The following is a 9,448-nucleotide window of genomic DNA, read 5'->3' as shown; positions in this document are numbered from 1 at the left end:
TCAATCATGAGGGTCATAATCTGACCCCTAGCACTGGGCTTGTGTTAAACAACCATTGGCTTTTATTTCCTTTTTTCTTGTCCACTAATACACTGGGCATCTGCTTAACAAGAAGTACATGAGCTTCTACACTTGGAGATTAAATTGTTGATATTGGGCGTTGACACTACAAACATAGCAACCAGGTTACAGGCACAAAACTCTGAGCTACTTAGAAGACACGAACAACACAGAGGGCTGAGCTTAGTGCCACTGTCAGGGAAAAGCTGTCTCTACGACGTTGTGGCGGACATCTGTACTCATTTTTATCTGGGAGTGAAACTGGAGATTTTATCTTCTTTCCTCAGTTCCTCACAATCTTGGTTTTTTTGTTTTGGGTTTTTTTCCTGATGGAACCATTCTTCTATGAAGATCGTGAAGGGGAAAAAAAAGACCACTGAAAAACTATCTTCCTTTGCTTAGCTTTTTAACCTGTTTTTGCCTGCCTGCTCTTCCAGGAAACTACTGCAATGACAGATCCTGCAGTGGTAGATCACATGGCACGGCTGCAACTCAAACTCCTAGAAAAGGTAAGGGAATGACTCTGTAGTGGTCACCTTTGCTCTGCTTTTTTGCTCTTGCATTAACATTGTGTTTTAAATAATTATATTTCTAGTGAGATGAAAAGAGGGTCTTCAGCCAATGGAGAACCTCTTCCTTTGTGTAAGCAGAGGCAGAACAAGGTGCAGAGGTGCTACAGTCACTGTCACTTTCTGAAATAATATTGTCCAAGTTTACACAGACCTACAGTGAATTAAAAATAGTTAAAGTGACTTTGATCATGTGGGAGATGTCACCAGTTAGCTCAAGACCAGACTGGGTTGTGACAGGCAAAGTGTAGGAGTAAATTGCAGACCAATACATATCCCGTGTAGCTCAGGTAGGAACAGAAGACCTAGGGCAGAGATTAAAGAGGCTTCTAGGCACATGGGGTGTACGTGTGGATGGAAGCCCCGGGTGAGACTGGTCAGGGTCATTCAGGCTATTAGTGCACTGAATACCCCAAACTGTCCAGCATTAAGTTCTTCATAGGATACAGATCTCCACCCTATGAAATAAATGACGTATACATCTCCTGATTCACTGTGTTATCAATTTCCAGGTCGGGGATAGCCTGGGCAGTTGGAAGCCCTCACTAGCTACAACCAGTTGGAAGTTGTAGCCCTCGCTAGCTATAATTTAGCAGTTAAGAAGCATCTCTTGTCTCCAGTTCTGCTTTATTTCCTCCATCCCAAACCTATGCCTGTGGGGTAGGGTTGGAAATTGTTGTGAGCTTTGCTGCCTGATTCATAACCAGTTCTTGCGGTTTTACCAACAGAGACTAGAAAATGAACAGGAGAACCTAGAGAAGATGGAGTCACCTCTCCCAGCTGCAAGTAAACAAGAAGCATTTGTTCTAATTACGGGCATGATATGGAAAGGACTTAGTGATGTTCTGAGGCATGAGTTCCTCAGTAGGTCACATCAGACGATCACATTGCCTCCCTAAAAGCTCTGTGCTCAGTGGTTGGGCATTTGGATAGTCAGAACTTACACTGTCTTGGCTTCTGTGGCAAGGACAGTGTCTGGGGGGCAGGAGAGAGACTCTGAACTGCTCAGCCTGCGTGTCTAAATTTGTATGCAGCCCTGGGGATTTGAAGTAGCAAAAATGCAAGTTCCAGTGAAGCTTGTGCAGTAATGTCAGACTGTATACTAGTCGTGGTCCTAAGCGAGACGGGTGAACCTTAGCAGCGAGGGTTGAGGGCTATTGACCATTTGTCTTTTGAATCTCTTTAGCCTTTTTTTTTTTTTTTTTTTTTGACAAAGGGAAATAATCAGACATCTGAGCACTGACATAAGGATGGCTTTCTGTCCAGGTGTCCTCTGCAGCCTCTCAGCTGTGGATGCTGGTTTGGCTGGAGCAAACTACTGGTGATCCTATTCCTCCTAGCTCCTACACCTAGGAGTGAGCCCCCATTGCAGTCTAGCTGTATGCTTGGTTTTGGTGATCCCAAAAAGGAGTCATTAGGACAGCTGTGTGTCTCTGGGGGATCCAGGCAGGAGGAACACTCCACTGCTAATGCTGCTTTGCACCTTGGAAGCTGATCAATGCAGACTTGTGCAGACCACAACGTGGTTTCCAGTGTAAAAAAAGTGTGACTCACCTTATGAAACAAATCATTATACCGAAAGAGCTGGTCTTGAGGACTGCATTGATAAGAGCTGGGATACCATTTTACCAGGAAATCATGCATGTGCAATTACATCATGACTTGGGTTTGGACACAGAGGTCAGGAATCCCAGTGTGCTTATGAGACTTCCAAAGTTTAGCCAATTCTCTATAAAAGCTAACGAACCAGCCAAAGGTTGATAAGTAAGGGAGGTTTTTTAGTAACTTTTTTAGTAATAGTGTCTTTATCAAACCCTTCCAAAGACTGCTCTGATGTTTCATGTACAAGCAATGTGTTCCCTTCAACAGTACTCCCATGGAAGCTACACATGCTATGTGCAGTGCAGTCATTTCTTTACATGACACATGCAGTGTTTGTGTTATCTGTGGATTAAAGGTTACCAGTAGAAGATCAGCAGGATTTTTAGATTGTACTCCGGGCTCATATTCATTGAGCTGATGCACAGATAGTTGGAAACTTTCAGTACGGTGGCCAAAAATTAAAAATCTCTTTGACAACTTACAGTTTCAGAGGGCTGGAGCACCTCTCCTATGAAGAAAGGCTGAGAGCATTGGGCTTGTTCAGCCTGGAGAAGAGAAGGCTCCAGGGAGACCTTATAGCACCTTCCAGTACCTGAAGGGGCTACAAGGAAGCTGGGAGGGATGTTTTACAAGGGCCTGTAGTGACAGGACAAGGGGTAACGGGTACAAAGTGAAATCAGGGAGGTTTAGATTAGATACCGGGAAGAAGTTCTTCCCGGAGACGGTGGTGAGGCACTGGCACAGGTTGTCCAGAGAAGCTGTGGAAGCCCCATCCCTGGAAGTGTTCAAGGCCAGGCTGGATGAGGCTTTGAGCAACTTGGTCTAGTGGAGGGGGTCCCTGCCCATGGCATGGGGTTGGAACTAGGGGCTTTTAAGGTCCCTTCCAACCCAAACAATTCTATGATTCTTTGGTTTCAAAAACCAAAGTGATGCTTTTCAGAGCAGATGCCAGGCATCCCTCCAATGTATCTGGAAACATTCTTTCTTATTTTCATTTCAAGCGAGTTCAACATCAGATATAAGTGGGAAGAACTGAAAAGGAAGTTGATTCAGAAGAAAAAAGAAACAGAAATGCTGACATTCAAAACTTGAGTTTGGTTTGATATGTGACAACAAACCTTTTTTACACTTTGCACAATCATCCTCTGCATGTACAGAGCAGATCTAGAAATTTCAGGCTGAAATGAATTTCTAAGCCAGGAGGTTAAAAGGCGGCTTTACAGAGCAATCCAGCTGTGCCTGTAAGTGGCATGAGGTCTTTATCCATTCGTGAATTTGGCAATAAAGTAGCCTAAAGCCTTTTGTGGAAGAAGTCAAACCACCTTAGATCATGTTTTCCAAACTTAATCTCATAATGTAGGTGCTGTAATAGCTCTGTCTTTGCGATCCTTTGAGAAGGTAATGGACTTTTCTTCCTTCAGGCAGCAGACATGAGGTTATGCTCCAAAGTGCCCTGAGGCGAAGGAAAGATCTTCTGCAGGAGCTTAGGGTAAGAGCTCTCCACTTTGTATCTGTGGACAGAAACAACAGAAAGGGCCAGGTTATCTGTACATCCCCTGCCAGTGTGGATTCCCTTCTTTCCCCTCCTTTAGTTCTGGCTGGGCAGGATTCAGTCCTTTGCTGGTTAAGAGTGTAGAGGATGGGCCAGCTAATCCGGGAGAGGGGCCGGAGAGCAGTATGACTGTCCCCACTACAGCTAACAAATCTTGCACCCACTTCAGTTAGTTCCTGGGTTTATTCTCTTTGTCCTGAACTGTTTTATAAGGAAAAACTTTCTTTATACTAGTGCAGGCACTGTTGAGTGCTTCCCTTCACACAGTGGTCACTTGTGGTCTGCCTGACAGATGCAGCAGCGCCGGATGCTTCTGCGGCAGTGTTTTGGCGAGCAAGGCTGTGCCGTGCTGTGGGATCCCAAGGAATAATCCCATTTAGTCCAGAGGGCATAACAATACTATCTGCCTTTCAGGTTTTCTATAAGAAAATACTTGGTTTTGCAGGAGCAGCACCTTCTGGAAGAGCTTTCACAGCCCCCAGCACCAGCTGGAGGACACTGTCATGACCACAGAGCTGCCACCCCACGTATCTACCAAATACCTTTTCCAGCTACCCAAGTGGAGCCACCAAGGATTATCCAGCAGACGGTAAGGATCCTCCCTCCTAGGAAACACTGCTAGTGCTGTGCTGGTCTGAGATCATAGCTGCAGGTGGAAGGAGTTGGGGTGGGATGGGAACGCTCATCCCACCGAAAGGGAAGACATGCCTCTCGTTGTTGTATGGGATCCTTTACATCCTAGGCAAAATCTAAGGGGAATCATCTTACAAATAAGGCACAAAATAACAGCGTGAATGGTTTACCACAGGTACAAGGTAGCAAGAGGAGTGGGAGGGTTGCCCATGCTCTGGCCCAGCTGTTCAGCCATTTCTGAACATCACTGCCTGCTCGTACAGTCCACAGCCCCAAGAGCTTCTCCACGAGGATCTCATGGCACACGATGTCTGAAGCCTTACTGAAGTCCAGGCAGATGATACCCACTGCCCTCTCCTCCCAAAGATGAGGGAACTGGCCAAAACAAACCCTGACTTCTCAATTTTGCTTTCTTTTTCAGATGCCTCCTCAGCCTGCCACCATCATCCAGCAGTTACCTCAGCCACCCCCCCTGATCACGCAGATCCCCCCTGCCCAGACTTTTGCAGGTCCCCGCTCTGGAAGCATTAAGGAAGGTAAAGTAGCCTCTGCCTAGCAGCCAGCTCGGAGAGCAGGCAAGGTGCCACAGCAAGGAGAAGGAGACACAGGACGGCATCCAAGCTAGTTAGTGATGTGCTGTTTCTCGACCGGGCTGCTGCTAGAGCTGTGGGAATTGCACCCATACATAGACTAGATACCATTTCTGAGCATCTTTCAGACAAACTCTTACTGCTAACACTAAAGAAAAAGGGACTACAGACTCAGCAAAGCCAAGTTAAACAGTCAGGGAAGCTTGAGAAAGCAAAACAGCTCAAGCCAAGGCACTGAGTAACATTAACAAGGTTAAACTCATGCGCATGGATGACTCCAGAATTAACAAACAAGCTTTTAAAATCTGGTTTTATTCTTTTTTCCCCTTTTCACCTGCAGTTCAGTCTCCTCAGAGCAATAAGGCTTATATTATGCCCCATGTTTGGAAACAAGACAGAGCAGCTGAAAGTGCTGTTCCAAATATAGTGCAATGCCAATAAAAAGCATTTGTTTCTAAGCATAGGTGGATGCTGCTGTGAAATCATACATGAACAAAAACCTGGGATGACTTCCCTGGCTGATCCTTCAGTCAAAGGTTTCTTCATCCCACAGAGAAATCCTCAGTCGTGCAATTACAATATTTCTCAGCTCTTTCTTCATCTAAGTGTCTGGATTTTTGAATCAGAGTTTATTTGCATAAACAAAACCCAATTCATGCATGATTTTTCTGAAGCTGACACATATAAATTACTTCGGGTATGACCAGTTAAAAAACAAAAGGAGAATTGCCTTGACTTTTTTTTCTTTCTTTTTTCTTCTTTTTTTTCCCCCCTCTCTCTTCCCCCCACAAGCAAATTAGTTCCCCTGCACAGGTCCATTGTGATTAGGACCCGGAGGTGATGGTAAGTAGACTTAATGCACACGCAGTGGGCTCTCAAGGTGGCACTGCAATATCACATAACGTCGAGGAAACCTCTCTCATGGAAAGCAATGATCTTGAGCGGAAGCAATGGTAAAGCTCGCTCTTTCTTTCCTGGGCTGACCTCTTCCCAGATATGGTCGAGATGATGTTGATGCAGAACGCTCAGATGCACCAGATCATCATGCAGAACATGATGCTGAAGGCTCTGCCACCGATGGCGTTCGCCCAGCCTGCTGGAGCCAGCTCTACCCTGGTGCCACAGGCACAGCAGGTAACGACACCTGAGTCTGGGGGCACCCTTGCTTACACAGGGCAATGGTCGATTCCCCGGGGAGGGTGCAGGGCCTGGACAAAAGTCTGGGAAGTTGAACAGCTGGGTGCATCTTCAAACCCACTGCACCAGAAAGCTGTTACTGAGCAGAGCACAGCCTGCCTTGTCCCCACGATGGGTGCTGTGGCAGGACCCAGTGGGAGAATGTATCCTCCACAAGTGCAAACAGTATTCAGTCCAGCTCTGAAAATTATCTGTCCCGTACAGGTGAACCCCTCTATGCATAGAAGACATCTGCTGCTGCAGGTCCACTTGCTGCAAACAGCAGGGCGATATTTGCATTACAAATCCTGTAATTGATAAAATTTGACCTGTTAATTTCAAATGAGCAAGAGAGCACAGATTTTGTGATCGTACTTGGAGCCCCACTGCTCTACTTCCTGTCTCACTGAAAATCGATGCCTACTGAGCTCTGGGAGGAGAGATCTTAAAGACATTCTGGTGTGCAGATCCCTCTAGGGATTTTTCCAAAACGTGTACAGTGCCTGATAAGAGGTGGGCAGTTTTGAACATATCCGTAGATGCCCAATTCCTAAGCTGTTTTCAACAAGGTGATACAGCTCCTTAGCGTTCTTAAGTGCTTTGGAAAAATGCATTTCTAGTGTCTAGCCTGTAGCATTTATGACCTAAGGAGGAAGGACATTTGAACTTTGGGGAGGAGGGGATTTCCCAATGTTGCAAAACCTTCCCCAGTACTTTTCCTACCCCTCCATTCTCAGGCTATGTCTTTTCCCTGTGCTGTAAGAAAGATTTGGGGTTTTTTTCTCGGATGTTAAGGAGGTGGGGTGCTGGGTGAGAAGGTAATGCCCACCCTTCTGCAGTCCTTGCCCCGCTCACTCACACCTTTCCTATGTGCTATTTGAAAAAGCAACAACTGGTTTAAAAGCCCCCGACCCCCGAGTTTAACGGAGGGGTAGGGGATACAATCCTCCTCCACAGCCCACCCCCTGGCCTGGAGGGAGCTGATGAGTATTTGCACCTGCTGAGCCCAAATGTCTGCCCCCCCACCAGGGACCCTTCCCGCGGATGCACAGATGTCACAAACCGCCCTTTGTCTCTCTCCCAGAAGGACCTGCAGTTTGCTGCTGTGACAGCCGACAGGCCCCGGCTCTCTGCCGTGCACCACCACCACCACTACCCTCCCACGGGGGTGCTCCCCGTGCCCCACGGGGGCTTCCCTGGACCAGCCACCGCGCATTCCTGGACCAGCAGCACCCTCCCCTCTCTGCCCACGTAAGTAAACGGGCAGCCACGATGCCAACCTTTAGGCGCCCTTTCCTGCAGGAGTGGGGTAGAAAGGTAGACCAGACAATCCCCTTCCTTCACGGTTCTTCACCAAGGCCAGTCCTGAATATTGTCTTTAACACAACAATGGGGTTGAGGCAGGTTTACTGATGATTTGATGCACTCAGTCTTATAACTTGAGTAATTAACCCTTGCTTATGTGGAATGAACATGAGGATCAGACAAGGTCTACAGCCGATAGCAGGCTGTGTCCCTGCCACGCAGAGCCACCACCCAGCGATGCTGGCTGCTACCCTGGGGTTTGGGTCTCCCTGTGAACCCAGCAGACACCTGATAAATGAGGGCGGCATGTGCTTCACATTCAGGCTAAGGCTTCCAGTAGGATTTATACTCTTAAAACACTGCTGAGACATTTGCTAATCAGAAATTCCTGGAAAATTCCCACCACTCACTAAGAAAAAATGGTACAAAGGGAGGGGAGTACTCAGAAACCAAGCTGAGCCTTTGTGATAAGCCTGTGCTTGCAGCTGGGATGTTTTTTCTAGTGCCCAAATGGATGGACTTCCCCACCAGCTGCCCCCAGGTCTGTAGACCCCCTCAGCAGAGGTCAGCAGCCAGCTCCTCCCAGGGCTCTCTTGCCTGTGCCCTCCCTGCTACCCCTGAGCTTGTCCTGGTCAGCTTTCACAGTGGGAGCAGATCTCACCTGGGAATAGTGGTTTGAGCTAGTTTGCTCACAGGAATGACAGACCCTGGGAAAGGACCTGAGCCAAGAGGGAGCAGTGGTCTTGCTGAGTACTCCAGGAGAGGATAGCAGGAAAGCAGGCATGGAAGCAGCAGTGCTGGAAAGTTCTTACCTGCCAAAGCAGGCAGAGAGATGCACGTGGCCAGAGTGTGGTGGGGTGGCTCAGGACTTTGGCATGGGGACTCATTGTTGGATGGGTCAGAATACAGCTTTTACATCTGTGCTGTGGCTCTTCCAAAGCCTTCATGAACAGGACAGGATGGAGGCAGATGCACCCTCAGGCATGGGGACCTGCTGGCAGGGATATCTCTGTGGGCCTTTCTAGCACAGGATTTGAATTCTCAAACAGATTATTTACCTAATGGGATTTTAAGGGATAAATATTTCTACCCCATTCACTTTTACATGGGTTTGCAATCTGTACAGGTGAAGCTCAATTGGCTCCTGCCAGAACCAGTGCAATTAGCTGTTTGCCAAAATCAGCAAGGGAAGGTCTTGTCACAGCTTCTAAGCTGTCTTCTTCAGTGACCTTCTGCCATGAATTATGGGATCTGACACAGCTACGCTGTCCGTTTGCAGCTGTAGCAGGCGCGCACTGCTGGCTATCACGAACACAATAAAGAAAAACATCGTTTTTCTGGTTGCAGGTGGCCCACATACTGAGTACGCGCTCCTCTGCAAGTGGACCACAGCATTGCTGAGGTCAACTGGCCTTCCCCAGGTCCTAAATGATCTGTCTGGTCGACAGCCTAATGTCTGTGTGACTGCACGCTGTCGGTAGAAGAAGCCAGCGGGAGCAAGGCCGCAGATGTTCAGAACACACATACCACGCACCTGAAGTCTGCTCACCCGTTTCTGCTAGTTCGGTTGCTTCCTCTCATCTTCCAAGCCCAGAGCAGCCACAAGCAAGCACCGCTTCTTTTGCTGTCTCCACAGGATCAAGAAAACTCATCCTAAATTGTCTTGCATGGTTGGCAGCCCACAGCAGCCCCTGGGCATGAAATAATCTTAACATCAGTGTTACCTGAGATCTTGATGTGACCCAGCTCCAGGGCTGAGAGTCCCCTTCATGTACAAACAGAGGAAATGACCCTTGCAAAGGGGCCTGGGCCTGCTGCCATCCTGGGGAGGATGATGCAAACTAACCCAGGATGCCCGAACGCAGGTTTAGTCCCCAAACCTCATCAGCCTGAAGTGTTCCTCCCTCGGCGTTTTTGGTTTTACTCCTTCACAGATATACTTATCCTAGAGTAGTTACCTA

General features: G+C 47.7%; 1 protein-coding gene across 1 annotated transcript; it reads left to right on the top strand.

Annotated features, from left to right (window-relative positions):
- The first annotated feature begins 509 nt into the window (after positions 1 to 509).
- LOC104514198 (uncharacterized protein C21orf58-like) lies at positions 510 to 7,437 on the top strand. Its single transcript, XM_010157803.1, has 7 exons — positions 510 to 569; positions 1,358 to 1,415; positions 3,653 to 3,720; positions 4,229 to 4,372; positions 4,838 to 4,952; positions 6,001 to 6,140; positions 7,270 to 7,437. Exons 1-7 carry the CDS (start codon positions 510 to 512, stop codon positions 7,435 to 7,437), a joined length of 753 nt encoding a protein of 250 aa, XP_010156105.1.
- The last annotated feature ends 2,011 nt before the right edge of the window (positions 7,438 to 9,448 follow it).

This window comes from Eurypyga helias, unplaced genomic scaffold, assembly GCF_000690775.1.
Source record: "Eurypyga helias isolate BGI_N326 unplaced genomic scaffold, ASM69077v1 scaffold2088, whole genome shotgun sequence".
NCBI classification, from domain to species: Eukaryota; Metazoa; Chordata; class Aves; order Eurypygiformes; family Eurypygidae; genus Eurypyga; species Eurypyga helias.
This window is presented reverse-complemented; position numbering and strand designations above follow the sequence as displayed.

Bases quoted from the DNA above. Each gene is read 5' to 3' on its own strand.
- LOC104514198 (XM_010157803.1), top strand. From the start codon at position 510: ATGACAGATCCTGCAGTGGTAGATCACATGGCACGGCTGCAACTCAAA. The intron at 570-1,357 runs GTAAGGGAATGA...TTTTACCAACAG, and splicing joins AACTCAAACTCCTAGAAAAG to AGACTAGAAAATGAACAGGA. The intron at 4,953-6,000 runs GTAAAGTAGCCT...ACCTCTTCCCAG, and splicing joins CTCTGGAAGCATTAAGGAAG to ATATGGTCGAGATGATGTTG.